This window comes from Ranitomeya imitator, chromosome 2, assembly GCF_032444005.1.
Source record: "Ranitomeya imitator isolate aRanImi1 chromosome 2, aRanImi1.pri, whole genome shotgun sequence".
Lineage (NCBI taxonomy): Eukaryota > Metazoa > Chordata > Amphibia > Anura > Dendrobatidae > Ranitomeya > Ranitomeya imitator.
This window is the reverse complement of record NC_091283.1, coordinates 830,828,167-830,851,451: the sequence shown is the minus strand read 5'-3', so window position 1 is coordinate 830,851,451 and position 23,285 is coordinate 830,828,167. Positions and strand designations below refer to the sequence as shown.

At 41.2% G+C, this 23,285-nt stretch overlaps 1 protein-coding gene across 2 annotated transcripts in view; it reads left to right on the top strand.

Moving 5' to 3' along the window:
• Window positions 1-23,285, top strand: part of LOC138666015 (ovostatin-like) — a 71,014-nt gene that overhangs the window by 21,302 nt on the left and 26,427 nt on the right. Inside the window, exons 13-25 of one of the 2 annotated variants that reach the window (XM_069754070.1) lie at window positions 2,188-2,457; window positions 3,383-3,440; window positions 3,515-3,657; window positions 6,652-6,801; window positions 7,597-7,764; window positions 9,573-9,675; window positions 12,006-12,041; window positions 15,894-15,963; window positions 16,607-16,838; window positions 18,192-18,318; window positions 18,430-18,554; window positions 19,937-19,988; window positions 20,339-20,422. In XM_069754070.1, coding sequence (XP_069610171.1) covers window positions 2,188-2,457; window positions 3,383-3,440; window positions 3,515-3,657; window positions 6,652-6,801; window positions 7,597-7,764; window positions 9,573-9,675; window positions 12,006-12,041; window positions 15,894-15,963; window positions 16,607-16,838; window positions 18,192-18,318; window positions 18,430-18,554; window positions 19,937-19,988; window positions 20,339-20,422 — 1,618 coding nt within the window. Of the gene's footprint in view, window positions 1-2,187; window positions 2,458-3,382; window positions 3,441-3,514; window positions 3,658-6,651; window positions 6,802-7,596; window positions 7,765-9,572; window positions 9,676-11,999; window positions 12,042-15,893; window positions 15,964-16,606; window positions 16,839-18,191; window positions 18,319-18,429; window positions 18,555-19,936; window positions 19,989-20,338; window positions 20,423-23,285 lie in introns of both variants that reach the window. The other variant, XM_069754069.1, reaches the window with a different exon arrangement.

Below are 23,285 nucleotides of genomic sequence, written 5' to 3'. Positions count from 1 at the left end.
TCCTCTAATTTGGTCTCAATAATTGACCATTGATGAGACCAAATTGGAGGAAAAGTGCCGGAAGAGATTTTGTTCGGACCATTTCCCTTTACCAAAGCCATTTTTTGTCCAAGATAGTGGATGTAATATGTTGTGTCAGGGAAATAAGGAAAGACAGCCTTATTTTACATTCTTGTGGGAAATTTGGAGATGAGGAAAGGGCTGCTGGTCTCTCACCCAATTTACAAATGAGTGAAAATGCAAAAGGTGATCACTGAAATTTTAATAGGAGAATTAAAAATGTTAAGGGGAATCTGTCAGCAGGTTTTTGCTGTGTAATCTTAGAGCAGCGTAATGTAGGGACAAAGAGACTGATTGCTGGATGTGTTACTTAGCAGCTTGCTGTAGTTTCAACATCATCAGTATTTTAAGATTATCATAGCAGGACTAGGTGTCTCGTGCCAGTTAGTCCAGCTAATCTGTGTAACAACACCCCTACCACTGATTGGCTGACAATGTAGCAGTGCTATAAATGCTGAGCTGTGTATAACCCCGCCCACGCCCTTGATTGGCAGCTTTCTGTATAGAAAACTGCCAAATAGGGTTGTGGGTGGGGTTATACAGAGCTCAGCATTTAGAGCACTGCCACATTTACAATACAGAAGACTGGGATTCTTGTTGTGAATTCTGCTCTTGGGCTCCCTCCGGTGGTTGTGAGTGGTAGTGCGGTGGTAGTTGGATCGCAGCATTTATCAGGTGTATCTATTTTTTGCAATTTGGGCTGGGCTATATAGCCTTGCTTGATCCTTTAGTCAGTGCCAGTTGTCCATTGTTTTTGGAGGATTCACATCCCTTCTGGTCTCTCCTGTTTGCTGTGCTTTTCTTCAAAGATAAGTCCTGGCTTTGTTTTTGCTGTCCACCTGCTGTGGACCTTATAGGAATGTGCATTTTCATGTTTTGTCTTGTCCAGCTTTGTCTGTGAAGGATTTTTTGCAGCCAAGCTGTGTCTCTGGAGATGCAGATATACCCCCCATGTCTTTAGTCAGATGTGGTGATTTGTATTTTCTGTGGTGGATATTTTCTAGTGTTTTTATACTGACCCCATAGTACTCTGTCCTATTCATTCTTTTTAGCTAGTATGACCTCCCATGCTAAATCCTGATTTCATGTCTGCGTATGTTATTTCCCTCTCCTCTCACAGTCAATATTTGTGGGGGGCTATCTATCCTTTGGGGATTTTCTCTGAGGCAAGATAGGTTTCCTGTTTCTGTCTTTAGGGGAAGTTAGTTCTTAGGCTGTGTCGAGGGGTCTAGGGAGTGTTAGGTACCCCCCACGGCTACTTCTAGTAGCGCTGCTAGTTCAGGGTTTGCGGTCAGTACAGGTACCACCTTCTCCAGAGTACGTCTCATGCTGCTCCTAGGCCAACAGATCATTACAGATTCTATCAAAACTTTACCAAGCTTCCCAGTAAGTGATACATCACTGTAATCAGGTTCTCTGCCTCTACAACATGAGGCTCTCAAATCTTAATGCAAAAATATGCAAAGAGATTCCCTTTAATTCAAGCCAAAAAATAAAAAATAAATAAATTATGATTTTCTTACTTTGATCTTTCCTGTGATCTGATTTTGCTTCATGCTTCAAGTAAAAGTGTGATAACTCTAGGTAAGGCAACTGACTGCAGCAGGAGCCTCTCCCCACTTCTTAGTGCACAGGAGGAGAACAGGAGATCTAATAGTTTCTCTTTATTTAAGATCCACCTCTTGAGCACAGGCCGCAGGAGGAGCTCTCAGTTTCTGAGAGGTGAAGAAGAACACCAATATCTGCCTTTTTATCTAAGCTCAGCTTGTCATTGATAGATAGGAACACCAGGTCAAGACCACGCCAAGATCCACCACTGCTCGGGTTGCTATAGATGAGCAGAAACAGCAGTAGCCGCCCTTGTATCCAAGTTCCACCCCTTTCGTAATCATGAACATTGAGGGAATCAGGAAAGTTTTATGTGTGTTCTCCAAAAAAAATAATTGGATCCATAAAAACTCCTTATAATGGTGTGATCTTACAATACTGATGTGTGAATGAGGCCTTAATTGCTGTAGTGTGGGGGAGGGTGAACATGTTTTACATCATTTCTACCCAATGTTATGTCATAATATGACATCAGTTATTTTTCTGCATATTAGACATTTTTGTTTTCTCCTTTTCTAGGCCAGCTATCAAAATGAAGATCAATGTTACGTCACAAATCAGGATTCCTCATGGATGTATTATCCGGAATATCCCTATCGACCTAACCCAGAATATCCTTCAGCTGAAATAACCGCTTATCGCTTTTTCTCCGAGTCGAACAGCTTCATACAAATGAAAAGGGTGCAGGGACCGCTCTCCTGCAATAAGAATCATAGCATAGAGGTGGAATACAAAGTCACGGCAGCCGGAGTGGGGAAACATGCAACATCGGTGACGTTCTATCACTTGGTAGGTGTGAAGGAAGGGAAGAAAATCTGTCTAGACACATTGTTACTTAATGTCCCAACTTGACGCTCTTGAAGACGCCTCTAATTTTTTGAGCAAACCTTTCAAAGAGTTTTCTGTGACCTTTCAGAGGCTATAATCAGAGGTGACAAGTAGTGGCACATTGATGGATCCAGTATCAGATGTCGGAACCCTACAGGAAAACATCAAATAGGTTAATTTTGAACCTTCCCATAAGAAAAAAAACCCTGGTGTCAAGTGAATGGTTCCAAAATGTCCTCCTTGTTGGGTTTTTTTTGGCACACTTTTGGAATCCATTGATGCGCCAGCACTTAGGTTCGCCAAAGCTCCTTTACTATTTGGGTCATTTGACATTTGTGTCAAGTTTGATCTGGATTCTGATACAGATTTTGCATGTTTTTCCCAACGCCTTACTCATTAGTCTCTGTGGCCAAGTGGCTTTCTCCTCAGTCGTACAGGCCAACTAAAAGGGTTACCCACATCTAAGATATTGATTTGAACAAAAACATAGCAGCCCATGTTGGTAGTTCATGGCCACCCGACCAAAGCTATATTTTTGGAACCTCTTCTGATAATTAGGCCCCCATCACATCATGCTTCAATGAGGACATTGGGTCAGGCTTACTAATCAGAAGAGGCACCAAGGATGCCGGCATGTTGAAGGAAATTCGCATGCTCTGGTCTAGCGGTCACGGAATACCAACGTGGTCACTGGACCAAGGCCTACAAATCAATGTTGTAACTTTCATGGGTTGATACCTTTTAAAGGCTAACTGAAAAGATGGTAACAAATTGCAAGTGGCTGGATTATGGTCAGACCCATTTTAGACAAATATTTCTCTTTCAATTGCAAATCTCCAAAGTTGATTTTTTTTTTTCACGCTTAACAATTTTTGTTATTGTTTAGATCAAAGCAAGAGGACAGATGACATTACATAGTACAAAGAGCGTTGATCTGAGCGACGGTGAGAATGCGCCCAGCACATAAATGGTTACACAGTATCACCCACTCTGTAACACTTATCTTCTCTCCTTACAGATGGGAAAGGATCCTACCAGCTAGACCTTCTTGTAAACTCTGATTATGGAACCAGCGCTCAAGTCCTGGTTCTGGCAACGATGCAGACGGAAATCATCTCAGACTCCGTGACTCTGGCCATAGAAAGCTGCTTTAACAATCAGGTAGATACAATGATACAAAGCATACAAAAATGTGCACAGAAATTCTGTGGGGAATGTTGATGTCACACCGGTAACACCATTTTTATTTCACCAGTGAATTAAAATGATCATCAATAATGCAATGCACACAATTTATTTTTAATTTAAACCGTTATGGGTTAGATTAATGATTGCAGCTCTGGAGTATAAACTGAATGTAACTCAGGATCAGTAATGTAATGTATATACACAGTGACTGCACCAGCAGAATAGTGAGTGCAACTCTGGAGTATAATACAGGATGTAACTCAGGATCAGTAATGTAATGTATGTACACAGTGACTGCACCAGCAGAATAGTGAGTGCAGCTCTGGAGTATAATACAGGATGTAACTCAGGATCAGTAATGTAATGTATATACACAGTGACTGCACCAGCAGAATAGTGAGTGCAACTCTGGATTATAATACAGGATGTAACTCAGGATCAGTAATGTAATGTATGTACACAGTGACTGCACCAGCAGAATAGTGAGTGCAGCTCTGGAGTATAATATAGGATGTAACGCAGGATCAGTAATGTAATGTATGTACACAGTGACTGCACCAGCAGAATAGTGAGTGCAGCTCTGGAGTATAATACAGGAAGTAACTCAGGATCAGTAATGTAATGTATGTACACAGTGACTGCACCAGCAGAATAGTGAGTGCAGCTCTGGAGTATAAACTGAATGTAACTCAGGATCAGTAATGTAATGTATATACACAGTGACTGCACCAGCAGAATAGTGAGTGCAGCTCTGGAGTATAATACAGGATGTAACTCAGGATCAATAATGTAGTGTATGTACACAGTGACTGGACCAGCAGAATAGTGAGTGCAGCTCGGGAGTATAATACAGGATGTAACTCAGGATCAGTAATGTAATGTATGTACACAGTGACTGCACCAGCAGAATAGTGAGTGCAGCTCTGGAGTATAATACAAGATGTAACTCAGGATCAGTAATGTAATGTGTGTACACAGTGACTGCACCAGCAGAATAGTAAGTGCAGCTCTGGAGTATAATACAGGAGGTAACTCGGGATCAGTAATGTATGTACACAATGACAGCACCAGCAGAATAGTGAGTGCAGCTCTGGAGTATAATATAGGATGTAACTCAGGATCAGTAATGTAATGTATGTACACAGTGACTGCACCAGCAGAATAGTGAGTGCAGCTCTGGAGTATAATACAGGAAGTAACTCAGGATCAGTAATGTAATGTATGTACACAGTGACTGCACCAGCAGAATAGTGAGTGCAGCTCTGGAGTATAATACAGGATGTAACTCAGGATCAGTAATGTAAAGTATGTACACAGTGACTGCACCAGCAGAATAGTGAGTGCAGCTCTGGGGTATAATACAGGATGTAACTCAGGATCAGTAATGTAATGTATGTACACAGTGACTGCACAAGCAGAATAGTGAGTGCAGCTCTGGAGTATAAACTGAATGTAACTCAGGATCAGTAATGTAATGTATATACACAGTGACTGCACCAGCAGAATAGTGAGTGCAGCTCTGGAGTATAATACAGGATGTAACTCAGGATCAATAATGTAGTGTATGTACACAGTGACTGGACCAGCAGAATAGTGAGTGCAGCTCGGGAGTATAATACAGGATGTAACTCAGGATCAGTAATGTAATGTATGTACACAGTGACTGCACCAGCAGAATAGTGATTGTAGCTCTGGAGTATAATACAGGATATAACTCAGGATCAGTAATGTCATGTATGTACACAGTGACTGCACCAGCAGAATAGTGAGTGCAGCTCTGGAGTATAATACAGGATGTAACTCAGGATCAGTAATGTAATGTATGTACACAGTGACTGCACCAGCAGAATAGTGAGTGCAGCTCTGGAGTATAATACAAGATGTAACTCAGGATCAGTAATGTAATGTGTGTACACAGTGACTGCACCAGCAGAATAGTGAGTGCAGCTCTGGGGTATAATACAGGAGGTAACTCAGGATCAGTAATGTAATGTATGTACACAGTGACTGCACCAGCAGAATAGTGAGTGCAGCTCTGGAGTGTAATACAGGATGTAACTCAGGATCAGTAATGTAATGTATGTACACAGTGACTGCACCAGCAGAATAGTGAGTGCAGCTCTGAGGTATAATACAGGAGGTAACTCGGGATCAGTAATGTAATGTATGTACACAGTGACTGCACCAGCAGAATAGTGAGTGCAGCTCTGGAGTATAATACAGGAGGTAACTCAGGATCAGTAATGTAATGTATGTACACAATGACAGCACCAGCAGAATAGTGAGTGCAGCTCTGGAGTATAATACAGGATGTAACTCAGGATCAGTAATGTAATGTATGTACACAGTGACTGCACCAGCAGAATAGTGAGTGCAGCTCTGGAGTATAATTCAGGATGTAACTCAGGATCAGTAATGTAATGTATGTACACAGTGACTGCATAAGCAGAATAGTGAGTGCAGCTCTGGAGTATAATACAGGAGGTAACTCAGGATCAGTAATGTAATGTATGTACAATGTCTGCACCAGCAGAATAGTGAGTGCAGCTCTGGAGTATAATACAGGATGTAGCTCAGGATCAGTAATGTAATGTATGTACACAGTGACTGCACCAGCAGAATAGTGAGTGCAGCTCTGGAGTATAATACCGGATGTAACTCAGGATCAGTAATGTAATGTATGTACACAGTGACTGCACAAGCAGAATAGTGAGTGCAGCTCTGGAGTATAATACAGGATGTAACTCAGGATCAGTAATGTAATGTATGTACACAGTGACTGCACCAGCAGAATAGTGAGTGCAGCTCTGGAGTATAATACAGGATGTAACTCGGGATCAGTAATGTATACATTGCCCTCTTTTTTGGCCAGCCAGTTGCAATATATCTGTGATGATGATCTCATTTTTATATATTTAAATTAATTTGGGGTTAATCTTTTTCTTTGCATATAATTTATGTTTTTAGGTTTCCTTGGATTTCACAGAAGCGGTGGTAACGCCTGGCTCAACAGTTGTACGAGAAATATCAGCAGCTCCCGGTTCATTCTGCGGGCTAAAAGCTTCGGATGTCAGTCTCCGTTTACTTGGATCATATGACTCTTTCAGCCCGGATTATGTAAGAGTCCTTGTAGCATCAATGGGCTGAGAACTTCCATTATATACAGCTTTGAATAAAGAAGATATTGTACAAACCATAGACGATAAGCGCTAAATAAACAAGTTACTTCTTAAAGGGTTTGTCTCATCATGAGTACCCCTTTTATAGAGTATTTCATATTTGGGTGTATGGATGTCATAAACGTGAAATCCTCACCAAAGATCCCTTTTGAGGGGATGACACACAAAAAATTATCCACAGGATGGGTGATAAATGCATAATCCATAGGGGCTGCATAACTAAGCCCTCCATGGATCTCAGAAGCGAGGGTCCTCTGTGCCCCATTTGAAGCAACCAGAGCCCACAAAAGACCCTTCCTCAGGCTCGCTGATAATTGTGTGATTTATGGGTGTTCCACAACCAGGTCCTCTTCCAGTCATGAGAAGGACCGTCCTGTTTCCTTCATTTTTAGTGACAGGCACACATTCACACTACTGCTCGTCTGTCTCTGTCCATCCCATAAAAAAACAAATAGAATGATAGTTCACATGGAGGCCCATAGCTTCATCTGTAGAGGAAATAGGAACCATGATCTCTGGATTGGCGGGTGGTCCAGCCCCAGATGAGGTGTGATTGCCAAAGGTTAGCGAAGTCGAACATGCGGCGATCAGTTGACCACCCAGCCGGCTTCTATTTTAATAAGGAACTTTTTTTAAGACAATCCCTTTAATTACTGACATTTTCATATTGAATGTTCTTTTTTATCTTGCAGTTCACTATTTCTAATGCCTTGTACTTGTTTCTGTCTTAAAGATATATGGCTCGGTGAACTCCTATCAGTATGGCTACTACATTCAAGGTTTTGACTTAACAGAACCAGCTCCACCTTGTGAGGATCCAAACACAGAAGTGTTTTGTGAAGGAAGATATTATCGGCGTGTGAGCAGCCCGACAGATGGGGACAGCTACCAAAATTTCCTGGTAAGTGCAAAGTAACAGTAAATCGGTATCTTGTAGAATCCGGACACTACACGGTAGATGAGCTGATAGAGAAGAGAATAAACGACTCTCGTGGCAACGCTCTATAACCAAACGGCATGGACATCAATAACTATAGTTTTCACAAATCATAGAGATATGTATGAAGCTTTGAACAGTGAAATTCTGGGTGCTGAGGTCACCACTGATCGATAAAATGAAGAAGCCAAAGTGCTTCGGTGAGTATTACTCTTCTCCGAGACTCAAGATAGGGTCAACACAAAGTATATGGAGTCCATCTTCAGTCTTGGTGCAGAGCAGCCCTCAACTAATGAATTTCCCCCAATTTTAGTACTTGCTAGGGATCAAGATTAGGGCCTGTAAGAGATGCCAGTTGTGAATGCTTCATTTAAAGCCTATGACACTGGCACAGATAACCTAGTGCAGCCCTGCTCTTCGTCTCACCGATTTTAGTACTCGGTAGGGATCAATATTTTTGGCCATGAGGACTTGAATATTATGGCCAGTCACTTTGCTGCTCCACTTCAACTCTGTCACACTGATTTGGTAACTGAGTGTATCACTGGGCTATTATCAGCACAAGACTGACGATGGACTCCATGGACCTCCTGTCGAACCAACGTTTTTTCTTGGAGATGAACATGGATCAGCTAAGCATTATTCTTTCCTGAGACTCAAGAGAGACTCAACAGAAAGTCTATAGAATCCATCTTCAGTCTTAGAGCAGCACAGTACTGAGATAGTGTCTTCTTTTCCTCTATTTTAGTGCTCAATATAGTTCAAGATTGTGGTCAGGAGAAGTTGAATGGAATATCCGGTCATGCTTGTGCCATGCTAGTCCGTTCAATGCCTTTGCCCTTGACAAAGAAAGCAAAGTGCGGCACTTGGCTACTCTTAGCACAAGACTGAAGATGGACTTCATAGACTTTTCTGTTGAGACTATCTTAAGTCTCAGAGTAGAACAGTGCTCCATTAGAACATTATTTTTCTCCAAGACTCAATATAGAGGCAACAGAGGAAGCAGAAGGTCTACAGAGTCAATCTTCAGTGTTGGAGGAGAGCAGTAGTCAGCTGCTTTCTTCTTCTCCTCCATTTTATTACTCAGTAGGGATCAAAATCACAGGCTGGAGACGTTGACTAAAGTGGCCAGTTGGCACATGTACTATGTTGCTCAATTCAAAATCTATGGCATTGCAAATATAGCTTAGCGTGACAATGCTCTTCTTCTTGATTGAAAGTCTATATAGTCCATCTAGTCTAGACGTAGAGTAGCACTCAGCTGATGACTTCTTTTCCTACATTTTAGAACTTGGTAGGGATAAAAATTGTGCCAAGAAGGAGTTGAATAAAGTGACCAGTCGTGTTTGCAGCCTGCTGCTCCATTAAAAGTCTATGACACTGGCACAGACATCCTAGTGTAGAGCTTCTCTTCTTCTAGACACAAGATAGACTCACCGGAAAGTCTATGACGGAGTTTGACTTCAGACTTGGAGGAGAGCAGTACTTAGCTACTGTCATTTCCTCCATTTTTATACTTGGCAAAGATTAACATCTTGCCAAGAGAAGTTCAAGACAGCAGCCATTTCCACTTGTGCCCCACTGCTGCATTCAAAGTCAATAGTACTGGAGAAAATCGCCGAGCAAAGCTCTGGGCTATCATGAGTAGACAATACCACACATAACTTTTCTTTAAAAGACAGCAGCCATGTTTTCCTACAATCTCACTTTACAAAGTAAATAATTCAGCTAGCTAATCTTTAAAAACCCATTTCTTTATCTCTTTATTCCAGTCATCCAGCCTGATCGTCGCCAGCAATCTCTTGGTTAGAAAACCACAAGTCTGTGGAATGGAGAATGCCTACAGCTATTATGGAGGAACAATGTATAGTACAGGTAACTATTAGGCTACGTTCACATTTGCGTTCTGCCGGGCTGCGTCGGGCGCAGCCGCGGCGACGCATGCGCCATGCGCCCCTATATTTAACATGGGGGCGCATGGACATGCGTTTGCATGCATTTTGCGATGCATGCGTTAGGGTGCAGAGGACGCAGCAAGATGCATTTTTTTTGCGTCAAAAAGGACGCATGTGTCGCAAAACTATGCATTTTTGCATGCGTTCTTGTTTGCGTTGTGCATTGCGTCACCGACGCAGCAGCGCACAACGCAAATGTGAACATAGCCTTAAAAATTCTACATTACATGGAACCACCATGTCCTATTTCAGAGTTTGTCTACCTTGAAACCCATTCCTTATCCAGCACCGTTACATGAAGGGTGGACATGTATAGAAGCAAGGCGACCAGCACGCATCTCATAAAAGCAAGCGCTCGTCTCTTCTTTACCAGCATCTAAAACTGGAATAATATGGAGATACCCAACACATGTGAAATATTATCAAGCAATCAGAATGTGTGGGTACAGAGGACCCATGTCCTAGGACAGACGTGCCCAACGTTTCTGACCTTGAGAGCCACATCCAACCTTGAGAGAGGGTCGCGAGTCACATTCAGCTTTGAGAGAGGTTCGCGAGTCACATTCAGCTCCCGCCCCCTCACAATAGTGGCAAGCAAAGCCCTCATTACAGGCATAATGGTAACTAAACCTTTTCCACAAAAATCACCCCAAAGCAGTATATTAAGATCTAGAGGTTCCCACAATTCCTCCATTAAGTATTCTCCTATAAAGAACTCCCAAGACTATGTCACATCCAGCGTCCAACACCTCCTCTGACAGGTGGTATCATCTTGTCTCCAGCGTAGCATACTTAAATTATCTCTAGACCCCTAAGACCAGTGTATGTGCATCCAGATCTGCTCTTCTGTACAGGGTTGCTCACAAAATTCACCATTTTCAGATTTGCTCTTCATACCTGTTTGCTAAACCTGGAGCTAAAGCACCAAGCTGGCAGACAGCCACGAGCCATAATTCATGGGACCGCAAGCCACATGTGGCTTCCGAGCTACAGGTTGGGGACCCCTGTCCTAGGAAATGTAAAGATTAAATATCTTTATTGTATCTAGACCTCTTTATGTTTCTCTCGCCTTCTGCTTGTTCAGCGCCTTCTGCTTGTTCAGCGCCTTCTGCTTGTTCAGTGCCTTCTGCTTGTTCAGTGCCTTCTGCTTGTTCAGTGCCTTCTGCTTGTTCAATGTCTGCACAGAGTTTTCTTTGATTAATCGTGGTAGGTATTATCTGTACCTCAGACACTGCCCAGTTAGGAAACAAAATTATCCCCATCCCAAAATACAGCATACGTGTCAGGCGTTGTATTTGCAGTGAGCTCAAAAGCCCGTAACAGCAGCAATGTGAGCTAACACTGATCGCTGCCATTACGACTTAATTTTCCTTCTATGAATGTCTGACAGCGTCACTTAAGGCGTGCAATCATGGGAACGTTCTATCTCAGATACCCATCTGTTGCATTTCCATGTTGGCATGCTGAAGGCCACCTTGGCTGCCATCTCGGTACTCGTGCTCATAGTGCCGCTCCACCCGCGATTGTTAGAGGCAGGCTCTGGCTATAATATGCAGCCTGGTGCAACTTTTTATTGTTTTTTAAGTTATATGCTTTTTTTTTTGGTTGGCACCTGTTCACACTAGTTTGGATGTGCTGGTCTTTTCCTCTACTTGCAATACGCAGCTATCACCTTGTGAGCCCACTCAATGCACCCCCTTCTGACTTGCGCCGTACATATACGACGGATGTCTAAAAGCGGTTAAAGAAAACTTCTCACCAGGTCAAAAGTGGCCTTTCTTTGTTCGTATAGTATTCCTGCTGCATCTCTGAGTTTGCCATTTTTTATTTTGTTTCAATACGACATGCGGTTGAAGAGCTACAGACATTTATAATGTGACCTGGTCTTCACAAAGGGGGCGTGGTTCATAGGGTAAAGACACGCCCACATACAAACCCGTGAGCACCGCCCTCTTGGAGAAGGCCATAATAATGAGCACCAAACAACAAGGCTCATATCTCTGGAACTATATGGCAGATTTTAAAAATTAAAAAAGCAGAATACTCAGTAAAGCAGCGGGAAAAATAGGAGCAGCAAAAACTTGACAATTTTGACCGAATGAAACACCCCCTTTAAAAATTTTTGAAGCTTTTTTGAGGCGCGATTCACAAATATATGTATATATACGCTGACTTTAAAGACATGGGCAAAGATAAATGTGGATGATTTATGATGAATGGCTCATAATTTTGTTTTATGCTTTTCTTCAGCTTCACCTAGATTTGCTGCATTTGACGCACCACAAGGTAAGGATCAGCAATTTACTGCACCCAACAGTGTAGGAACTGAGACATAATCAAACTAAACGGTTCATTTATTGAGCGGATATAAACAATGTTCAGGTTTCTCATGTATTTGTGAGCGGTTCAGAATTTGTGCCTGACCACACAAGGAACGGCACTGTGATAGACACAGACATGGTAGCGTTAATGTGAAACGGGTTCACTCAGAATGTGGATAGGATAATGTGATGGTCACGGTCTCTCAGATCGGGATGCAAGTTTAAAGTCACATTTTGTGTCGTTCTACAATAAAAATGATATCTGTTTGTTTTATAAATGTCTGATGTGCCAGTCATGAGAAATAAAGGGCAGAAGCCATATGCAAATTATTATTATTATTATTATTATTATTTATTGTTATAGCGCCATTTATTCCATGGCACTTTACATGTGAGAAGGGGTATACATAATTAAAACAAACAAGAGCAAAAAGAAAAAAAAAGATCCAGAGTAATCAATATAAAATCATGAAAATTTTTATTAAATAATGATATATCAGATTTAACATGAATAGAGCACATGCAATGAAAAGCATATATATATATATATATATATATATATATATATATATATATATATATATATATATATATATATATATATATATATATATATAGCACACTTAACCAGTATAAAAGGATCTATATTTATTAAATGACACACATGAAGTCAAAAGGACATGGAAAAAATAATAAAAAATAATAAAAAATAGAAATAAAAATCAAAATGAAATATATAACAAAAAGAAAAATTGTAAATGCCTAAGAAGGTGATGACCACAGTTGGGCACCGTTGAGATGGTAATCTCACATGGGGAAGTGTTAAAGAATGTAGACTGGAATATACAGAAATTTCACTAGGTGTCACTGTTAGTAGCAACAAGTATTAGCACACGGGGAAAAAGAGACTGATAGTGGTAAAGATATAATGCGGTCATAATAGACATGTACTTACTGTACTCTTAAGATCCCGGTTTCCTGGATGGCGCCTCCCCCCCCAACGCGCGTTTCGGCACGCTGCCTTCGTCAGGCCTACATTCTTATTACAATTCTCCTATATGTGCACTTTGGCTTGCACATTGTGTGCAAATTAGTACTTCCCCGTATGAGATTACCATCTCAAACGGTGCCCAACTGTGGTTATCACTTTTTTTAGGCATTTACATTTTTTCTTTTTGTTATTTATTTCATTTTTATTTTTATTTCTATTTTTTATTATTTTTTATTATTTTTTCCATGTCTTTGGACTTCATGTGTGTCATTTAATAAATATACGGTAGATTATTTTATCCTGGTTAAGTGCGCCCTTTATATATTATATAATATATTATATATATATATATATATATATATATATATATATATATATATATATATATACTTTTCATTGCATGTGCTCTATTCATGTTAAATCTGATATATCATTATTTAATAAAAATTTTCATGATTTTATATTAATTACTCTGGTCTTTTTGATTGTTTTTTTTCTTTTTGTTCTTGTTTGGCTATTTTCCCGATTGTCCCTTACTATTTGTCCCCTTAAGTTACTACCATACTACCAATATTATTATTAGTATTATTATTATTATCGTCATCACTATTACTTTACGCTGTGGATTGGTATTTATGTGGCACCCTCGTATTGGTATTTTATAATAAAAACAAGTACAGTACAATACAAGTCATAACTGGTACAGGAGGAGAGAGGACCCTGCCCGCGAGGACTCACAATCTACAAGGGATGGGTGAGGATACAGTAGGTGAGGATAGAGCTGGTCGTGCAGCGGTTTGGTCGATCGGTGGTTACTGCAGGTTGTAGGCTTGTCTGAAGAGGTGGGTCTTCAGGTTCTTTTTGAAGGTTTCGATGGTAGGCGAGAGTCTGATGTGTTGTGGTAGAGGGTTCCAGAGTAGGGGTGATACGCGAGAGAAATCTTGTATACGATTGTGGGAAGAGGAGATAAGAGGGGAGTAGAGTAGGAGATCTTGTGAGGATCGGAGGTTGCGGGTAGGTAAGTACCGGGAGACGAGGTCACAGAAGTATGGAGGAGACAGGTTGTGGATGGCTTTGTACGTCATGGTTAGGGTTTTGTTCTGGAGTCTCTGGGTAATGGGGAGCCAGTGAAGGGATTGACAGAGGGGACAGGCCGGGGAATTGCGGGGGGACAGGTGGATTAGTCGGGCAGCAGAGTTTAGAATAGATTGGAGAGGTGCAAGAGTGTTCGAAGGGAGGCCACAGAGCAGGAGGTTGCAGTAGTCGAGGCGGGAGATGATGAGGGCATGGACTAGGGTTTTTGCAGATTCTTGGTTGAGGAATGAACAGATTCGTGAAATATTTTAGAGTTGAAGTCGGCAGGAAGTGGAAATGGCTTGGATATGTGGTTTGAAGGAGAGATCAGTGTCAAGGATTACCCCAAGGCAGCGAGCTTGTGGGACTGGGGAGAGTGGGCAGCCATTTACTGTAATGGATAGGTTCGTTGGGGGGGTCGCGTGAGATGGGGGAAAGAAGATGAATTCTGTTTTGTCCATGTTAAGTTTCAGAAATCTAGCGGAGAAGAACGATGAAATAGTGGACAGACATTGAGGGATTCTGGTTAGTAGTGAGGTGATATCTGGTCCAGAGATGTAGATCTGTGTGTCGTCAGCATAGAGGTGATACTGAAAGCCATGAGATTCTATGAGCTGTCCCAGGCCAAAGGTGTAAATGGAGAAGAGCAAGGGCCCAAGGACTGAACCTTGTGGGACTCCGACAGATAGGGGGCGAGGTGAGGAGGTGGTGTGTGAGTGGGAGACGCTGAATGTCCGGTCTGTTAGGTATGACGAGATCCAGGATAGGGCCAAGTCTGTGATGCCAAGTGATGAGAGGGTCTGTAATAATAGGGAATGGTCCACTGTGTCAAATTAGTGCAGAAGTGCAATGGGGGCCTGTCAGTGCTCATGAAAAATGTACATGTTCATTAACATGCCACCAGAAATCAGGAGTCAATGGTGTTTTGCATTTTTTAGTCTAAAAACTGTAACAGGGCTATGTACTTTACAGACAGAATCCCTAGATTGTTACTCGGCATAGTCAATAATTGCAGCAGTGAACAACCTGCTGTCCATTTAGTATGGGTAAATAGATATGGGCCAGAAAAGTCCTTTTTGGAATTTTTAAAATGTTGAAGATGAATATATATTTTATATATACATATATATATATATATATATATATATATATATATATTTTGCCTAAAATACAAAGGAAATGTGTCATCTTTAACTTGAGGCCTTTTAGAGATCAATTCATCTTCAACTTGCTTCATTGTTCACAATAACAGCAATTTTGACCAGGGGTGCCCAAACTTTTACATGCCGCTGTATGGCATCTTTGCTCCGCAGGCCTGAACTGTGCAATCTGAGATACTGGAAGCAGAGTGCAGTTGTGTCTCTGAAGAGTTAGAGGAGCACCGGTACATGGAAGCTGGCTGAGATAAGGAGTTATAAGTGCATTCCAGTGATCTTCAGTGCAGTGCTTACAAGCTCTATGGAAAGAGCTTGTAAGCGCTGTTCGAGTTGAGGACCAGGGCAGAATTCAGCAGCAAACTGTTTCACACCTTAGACCTGGCACGCTCATACATGTGACTGGCCATTGTGCAATACCTTATTTAAATATTTACTGACGAATTCGCCATAGTTTATCATTGGGGGTGTCGTCAGTAGGACACATTGTACTTATCAGACTGGACAATACAGAAGCATCTAAAATCAGTGATAGGACAATGATGTTGCCCTTGTCTCTGATAAGGTAATTGTAATCTACAATGTCTTCTCTTTCTAGGTGGTGCCGGCTTTAATATTGTTCGCAGCAATTTTGCAAGCACATTTGGATGGGATAGCGTTCTCATAGGGTAAGTACGTGTTATATATCTTGTACTAATCTTGTAGTAAAACCCTTTTAAAATGACCAATTAAAAATGGTCTTCGAGATTGGAAATCCCATCTGGATAAATCAGTGGTCTTCTATCACTGTCCTCAGCCAACTCTTGCAGCCCTATCGACCACTCGTACGTAGCTACTCCACCATCTAATGGGACATTCCAGATCCAAATTCTCAGGATCGTGGGGGAAATCCTCAACAATTAGAAAGTTATCACCTATCCTGAGGATCTCAGCCACTGACAAAACTGAGCTAGGTCTGCTCTGATGTAGCGGCTCTCGTGGAGGATGCCCATGCCCATGTCAGCTCCTGCCTTCCCATACAGCTCACAGAGCACTACATACAATAGAAAAGAGACGGAAGAGTTCATGAACGACTACTATCCCTTCCTCAGGTGCCCCATTTCTCTCTGACCTGACCTGCTTCTGCTTAATTACATGGTAATCCCTGAATGGACATTTACACCAGACCACAATTTGCACCTCCATGGATGGAGACTACAAAAGAGCCCAGTGTTGTCTCATGTATTGCACCTCTGCCATATCTTCTTGATCATGTAAGAACAGACTTTACAGGATTAACACTGTATTACTGAATATTTCCATAATCCTTAGGTCCGACGGTAGAGGAACAGCAACATCCACCATCCCACACACGATCACCGAGTGGGAGAGCAGCGCGTTTTGCATTTCAGAATCGGCAGGTGTTGGTTTGACCAATGAGCCTGCAAAGGTCTTGACATTTCTACCTTTCTTTGCGGAAGTGACAGTAGCCCAGTACTGCACCAGAGGAGAAAGAAGCATCATAGTTGTATCTGCCTCAAACTACCTAGGAAAGTGCGTCAAGGTAACTCACTCTTCATATTGTCTCATACGAATCCACTTCCAAATATGTCGAATTTTGGACTCTTCAAGAAGAGGATCGGGAGATTGTTTCCAACTGTACAGCCTTAGGGTTCAGCAAAACCATATGTACCTAGCCGTCATACCTCTGCACATGGAGTCCCAAGGCTTTCATACTATGGAGCCTTTTATGCGCCACCACACAACATTTCATAAAGCCAGGTATATTTTTCACTGAAACGCTACGGTGTTTCAGAGAAAAGTATAGTTTGAAGATTTTCCGATCACCAGATTTTCCGATCACTCACCGGTGGAGTCAACTCTCCGCCATCGCTATCATGTAGGCTGGCCACCATAGGAGACTGAGACTTTCACTGTATACTGCAAACAATCGCAGGTTCAAGTCCCTTAAGGGAACTTAAAAATAATGTACAAAATGTACCAAAAAAGTTTAAAAAAAAAGGTAATAAAAAGATATAAAAGTTCAAACACCTTGCTTTCGTGGGAAAAAAAAATAATGTCCAATCTGTTAACTCACCCAATTTGTAAACGTCATAAGAAGAAATTGCGGGTTATTTTGGTCACCAAACCTCCCTAAAAATGGCATTATAAGGAATGAAAACAAAGTATACACACAAAGTTAGTATCAATACAGTCAGCAGCTCACCGTGCAAAAGTAGAAAGAAATAGGCAATACAAAGCAAAAAAACACTTTTTTTTTAAATGTTCTGTTTTTTTCATCACCTAAATAGCATAAAAAATTGATGCATGTTTGGGGGTTTGGTATTGCTGTCATCAGATTGATCTTCAAAATCAGGTTTCCAGGTCATTTTTACCATACAATGAATGTGTTAAAAATAAAACAAAAAAAAAAAACAATGAAGGAATTGCGTTTTTTCACCATTTCATCCCACTTGGAAATTTTGTTACCGTTGTTCAGTACATAATGTTCTGTTTTTTTTTTCATCACCTATATAGGATAAAAAATTGATGCATGTTTGGGGGTTTGGTAATTGCTGTCATCAGATTGATCTTCTAAATCAGGTTTCCAGGTCATTTTTACCATACAATGAATGTCTTAAAAATAAAACCAAAAAAACAATGAAGGAATTGCATTTTTTCACCATTTCATCCCACTTGGAATTTTTGTTACCGTTGTTCAGTACATAATATATTAAAATGAATGGCGCCATTTAAAGCTATAAGTCGTGCTGGAAAGAAAAAAAAAACAATCTCTATATATGGCAATGCTAATGGAAAAGTGAAAAAGTTATGGCTCTTGGAAAAAAGTTGTGGAAAAAACAAAACCGCCCTTGGTCCTTACAGGATTAATATCAATCCTTTTGCTTTTGCTCAGGTGAAATTAGAAATCGAAGCTTCTGATGATTATGTGGCCACTCCCTATAGTGATGATGATGATGAGGTCTTCATATGCGATAAAGGAAGAGCCTCCAAGCAGTGGGTTCTAGATTTTACTAATATAGGTAAGATCGTCTGTCTTTTTTCTAGCATTATTTTTTTGGGGGGGGACATTGGGATTATTGATGGCGCCGATATTTCTAATTCATTGGTATCTTTTCTACTGTCATCCGAAGGTGATATCAGCGTCACAGCATCGGCATCAACAATGCAAACATTGGATACTGATTCATGTCACGATCCGAACGGCGATAATGAAGGAACTCGTAAAGACACAGTCATAAAAGTCATAAAAGTAGAGGTAAAGGTTCCGCTACTGCTACAGTTCTGTTTTCTGTTTGTAGTACCTTTTGTTTCTGTTTTATATAAATGTGTTCAAAGTGAATACAATAAATTGCGTACAGTTTCTTGCCGTACTACAGCCCGAAATTCAGTTTTCTGTTTCTTCAGACTGATAATGTTAAAAATAAATATTCCTTGTCCCCCCCAAAAAAAATGTATTTCTTATATAAAAGAGCAAGCAGAAGACAAATAAGAGGGAGAGGAGGGCAATGCAGCTGCAGATTCTATAATACAGCATTAATTTGACTACTGAAGGCACCAGTTGCCACCACAGGCTTGGTCTCATGGAATTTGTACATTTTACTATATTATATAATAAAAACTTTCAAATAGTCACCGGTTCAGGTCCCCTATCAGGACAGAAAAAAAAGTGAAAATAATCTAAAATATATTAAAATATATAAAAATGTTTGAATCATCCCCCTTTCCAAATATATAAAAAAAAAATTGGTATTGACACGTCTGTAAAAGTCTGATCTATTAAAATATTAATAATAATAATAACAATAAAAAACTATGGTAAGAAAAATAAGAAATAAAACAGATTCAAAGCAGAAGAATTGCTGCTATTTTGGCCATCTTGTATCACATGAAAAATGTAACGAAAAGAGATCAGAACGTCATACATACCCCAAAGTGATGCCAGCAAAAACAGTGGTTTTCCCTGCAAAAAATAAATAAACAAGACCTAGCACTGCCCCATTCACCAAAACAAAAAAAAAAGGGATCTAAGAAGAAAATGGTGATACAAAAACTAAAATTTTTCACATTGTTTTGAACTTTTTAAACACTCAAAATTTTAGAAGGTTACGTACACTACTGGCCAAGTTTTTATTAATGGGTCTAGGAAAGCTAAAAAAAAAATGGAAAAGATTGATTTTCAACTCCTGGATCAAAATGGCACTTCTGTACTCATCACTGCTTCTCCTACTCGGACAATATGTGAACGCTGCATCCGATCAGTGCCTGAGGATCAGCCGCAGCACTCATTTTATGCTCCCGTCAGCTATTGATCCCTGCAGACCAGTGGAGGACACAGTGATGAGTATGAAGATTCCGGGAGGTGGGTATCACTTTTTGAGATCCATTAATGAAACCTGAATTTGGCGGGACCAGCTTTTGGTCATATGGGCGGAGTTTTCAGGTGTTTGATTCATCCTTTCCTTACCCGCTGGCTGCATGCTGGCCGCAATATTGGATTGAAGTTCATTCTCTGTCCTCCATAGTACACGCCTGCGCAAGGCAAGATTGGATAAACTAACACTAAGTGTAAAAACATTTTTGGAAAGTTGAGAATGCATTTTATTCAGAGTCTTCTTTTCTTTTTTTTTCCCCCCTAAGGCTGAAGGAGTAAAAAACGAAGTTGCATTCAGTTACCTGCACCATGTGGATGGTAGGACGTGATCACATTTTGAGTTTTATGAAATTTGCAAAGAGTTTTAGAGGGACAATGTTAAATTTGTCACATTTTTGTTTACCTCTATTTTTAGGCACTCCCTAAGTTTTTATTTGCTTTGGAGCTGCTGCTTGGCGCTGTTGTTGCATTTCTTACTAAAAAAATAAATAAAACATAATAAACTTAGACATCAGTGTATGATAAAGCCCGACTTATTTGAAGGTGACGTAATTCCTTTATTAGGGATTGAAGAGGTCCAGACAGAACAAACCCCCACCACCAACAACCAGTCTGGAAGTGATGATATATCCCATCTAACTGAATGTTTTTGGTTTGTTTTTTTAAAGATTCAAGTGAGGAATCTTCCATAGAAATTCAGAATCCATATAACATAGTGGAAGGTTCATATGAGTTATACGCAACTGTCGTAGGTGAGTTTCAGTTTCACAATTAAAAATAAATGATAATATTGAAACTTTTTTATTCTACTTTTTGCTGTTCCTTGTATTGTACTGATATTTTCCAATAAGTTCCTAAAGCTTAACAGGGTTGGAGTTGACTAGTGAAATAAAGTTATCACCTATTCACCACAGTGAAATTCTCCCGGTGAACTCGCCGCTGCACTGTGCGACTTTCTCACGGTGCTAGCGGGGATCTCACTGAGGTCACCGCAGTTCAGCCCAGCTGGGAACGGAGCCTCAATGACATCACCGCTAGTCTGCTCATTCACCAGTAGTTCTCAGCCTGGACGGTCGCATCTTAGCACCGTCCAGGATGAAAACTATTTCTCCCCCAGACATGGATTACGGCGTGGGACTGAGCAACGGAGAGGTGAGGGATTTTGTTGCTTTTTATTTTTGGTTTATTACGGGAGATCGAGGGTGACAGTGGAATTAGGCGAGGTCGTAAGTATGGTTTCATTGAGATTATTTAAGGAGTTCGTGTCATTTTTTCAATTAAATGACTTTATTATGGATGTCTGTGTTTTCTTACAATGTGTCTATGGGGTTATTAATGGTGGCGTCTCTTTGACGCCTCTCCATTATTAACCTCGGGGCTTGATGTTATCGGACAATACAACCTCGCAACTATCACACCACTTGCCAACGCTACATAGTAAGTGGGAAGAGTGAGGCTAAGTGCCAGAATTGGTGCATCTTAGAGATGCGCCTTTTCTGGGATGGCTGAGAGATGATGTTTTTAGCCTGGGGGGGGGGGGGGGCAACATCCATGGCCCCTTCCTAGGCTATTAATATCAGCCCAGAGCTGTCTGCATAGCTTTTGCTGGTTAATAATTATAGGGGGACCCTACATCATTTTTTTAGGGTCCCCCAGTAAAGGCTAATTATACAGCTGTGAGCTGATATTAATAGTCTGGGAAGCTCCATGGGTATTACCCCCTTCCCATGCTATAAACATCTGCCCCCAGCCATCAGCTTTCCCTCTGCTGGTTCCGAAAATTATGAGGGACCTCACTCCAATTTTTTCAAAAAAATTATCTTTTATTAATTAAATACATGTCCAGTAATTTGCACACACACTGTACTAGTTGTATTTGTAACTGACATCTATATATCTACCTATTCTATATGTATTTACTGTATGTAATCCATCTCTTCTATCCTGTCGGCTCCTGCGGTGATTTTACAGAAGCCGACAGATGAATTGTCGGCTTTTCTTCTATCTATCTCTCTATGTAATATATACACATATATACATGTGTGTGTCATTGACATCTATATATATATACCGTATATACTCGTGTATAAGCCGACCCGAGTATAAGCCGACCCCCTAATTTTGCCACAAAAAACTGGGAAAACTCAGTGACTCGATTATAAGCCTAGGGTGGAAAATGGAGCAGCTACCGGTTAATGTCAAAAATAAAAATAGATACCAATAAAAGTAAAATTAATTGAAACATCAGTAGGTTAAGTGTTTTTGAATATCCATATTGAATCAGGAGCCCCATATAACGCTCCATACAGTTCATTATTGCCCCATAGATGCTCCATATAAAGCTGTGCCCCATATACAATGCTCTGCACCGTTCATTTTTGTCTCATAGCTGTGCCATATAGTGCTCTGCACCGTTCATTATTGCCCCATAGCTGTGCCATATAGTGCTCTGCACCGTTCATTATTGCCCCATAGCTGTGCCATATAGTGCTCTGCACCGTTCATTATTGCCTCATAGCTGTGCCATATAGTGCTCTGCACCGTTCATTATTGCCCCATAGCTGTGCCATATAGTGCTCTGCACCGTTCATTATTGCCCCATAGCTGTGCCATATAGTGCTCTGCACTGTTCATTATTGCCCCATAGCTGTGCCATATAGTGCTCTGCACCGTTCATTATTGCCCCATAGCTGTGCCATATAGTGCTCTGCACCGTTCATTTTTGTCCCATAGCTGTACCATATAGTGCTCTGCACCGTTCATTATTGCCCCATAGCTGTGCCATATAGTGCTCTGCACCGTTCATTTTTGCCCCATAGCTGTGCCATATAGTGCTCTGCACCGTTCATTTTTGTCCCATGGCTGTACCATATAGTGCTCTGTGCCGTTCATTATTGCCCCATAGCTGTGCCATATAGTGCTCTGCACCGTTCATTATTGCCCCATAGCTGTGCCATATAGTGCTCTGCACCGTTCATTATTGCCCCATAGCTGTGCCATATAGTGCTCTGCACCATTCATTATTGCCCCATAGCTGTGCCATATAGTGCTCTGCACCGTTCCTTTTTGTCCCATAGCTGTGCCATATAGTGCTCTGCACCGTTCATTATTGCCCCATAGCTGTGCCATATAGTGCTCTGCACCATTCATTATTGCCCCATAGCTGTGCCATATAGTGCTCTGCACCGTTCATTATTGCCCCATAGCTGTGCCATATAGTGCTCTGCACCGTTCATTATTGCCCCATAGCTGTGCCATATAGTGCTCTGCACGTTCATTATTGCCCCATTGATGTACCATAGAAAGCTCTGCCATTGCTGCTGCTGCTGCTGCAATAAAAAAAAAAAAGCCATACTCACCTCTCTTGCTTGCAGCTCCCGGTGTCCGGTCCCGGCGTCTCTCCGCACTGACTGATCAGGCAGAGGGCGGCGCGCACACTATATGCGTCATCGCGCACTCTGACCTGCACAGTCAGAGCGGAGCGACGCCGGGAAGACAGTGCGGCGCCGGGAAGATGGAGCGACGCCCGGCGTGTGGACTGGGGATAGGTGAATATGTAATACTTACCTGCTCCCGGCGTCCCACTCCTTCTCCCGGACAGCTGTCTTCGGTGCC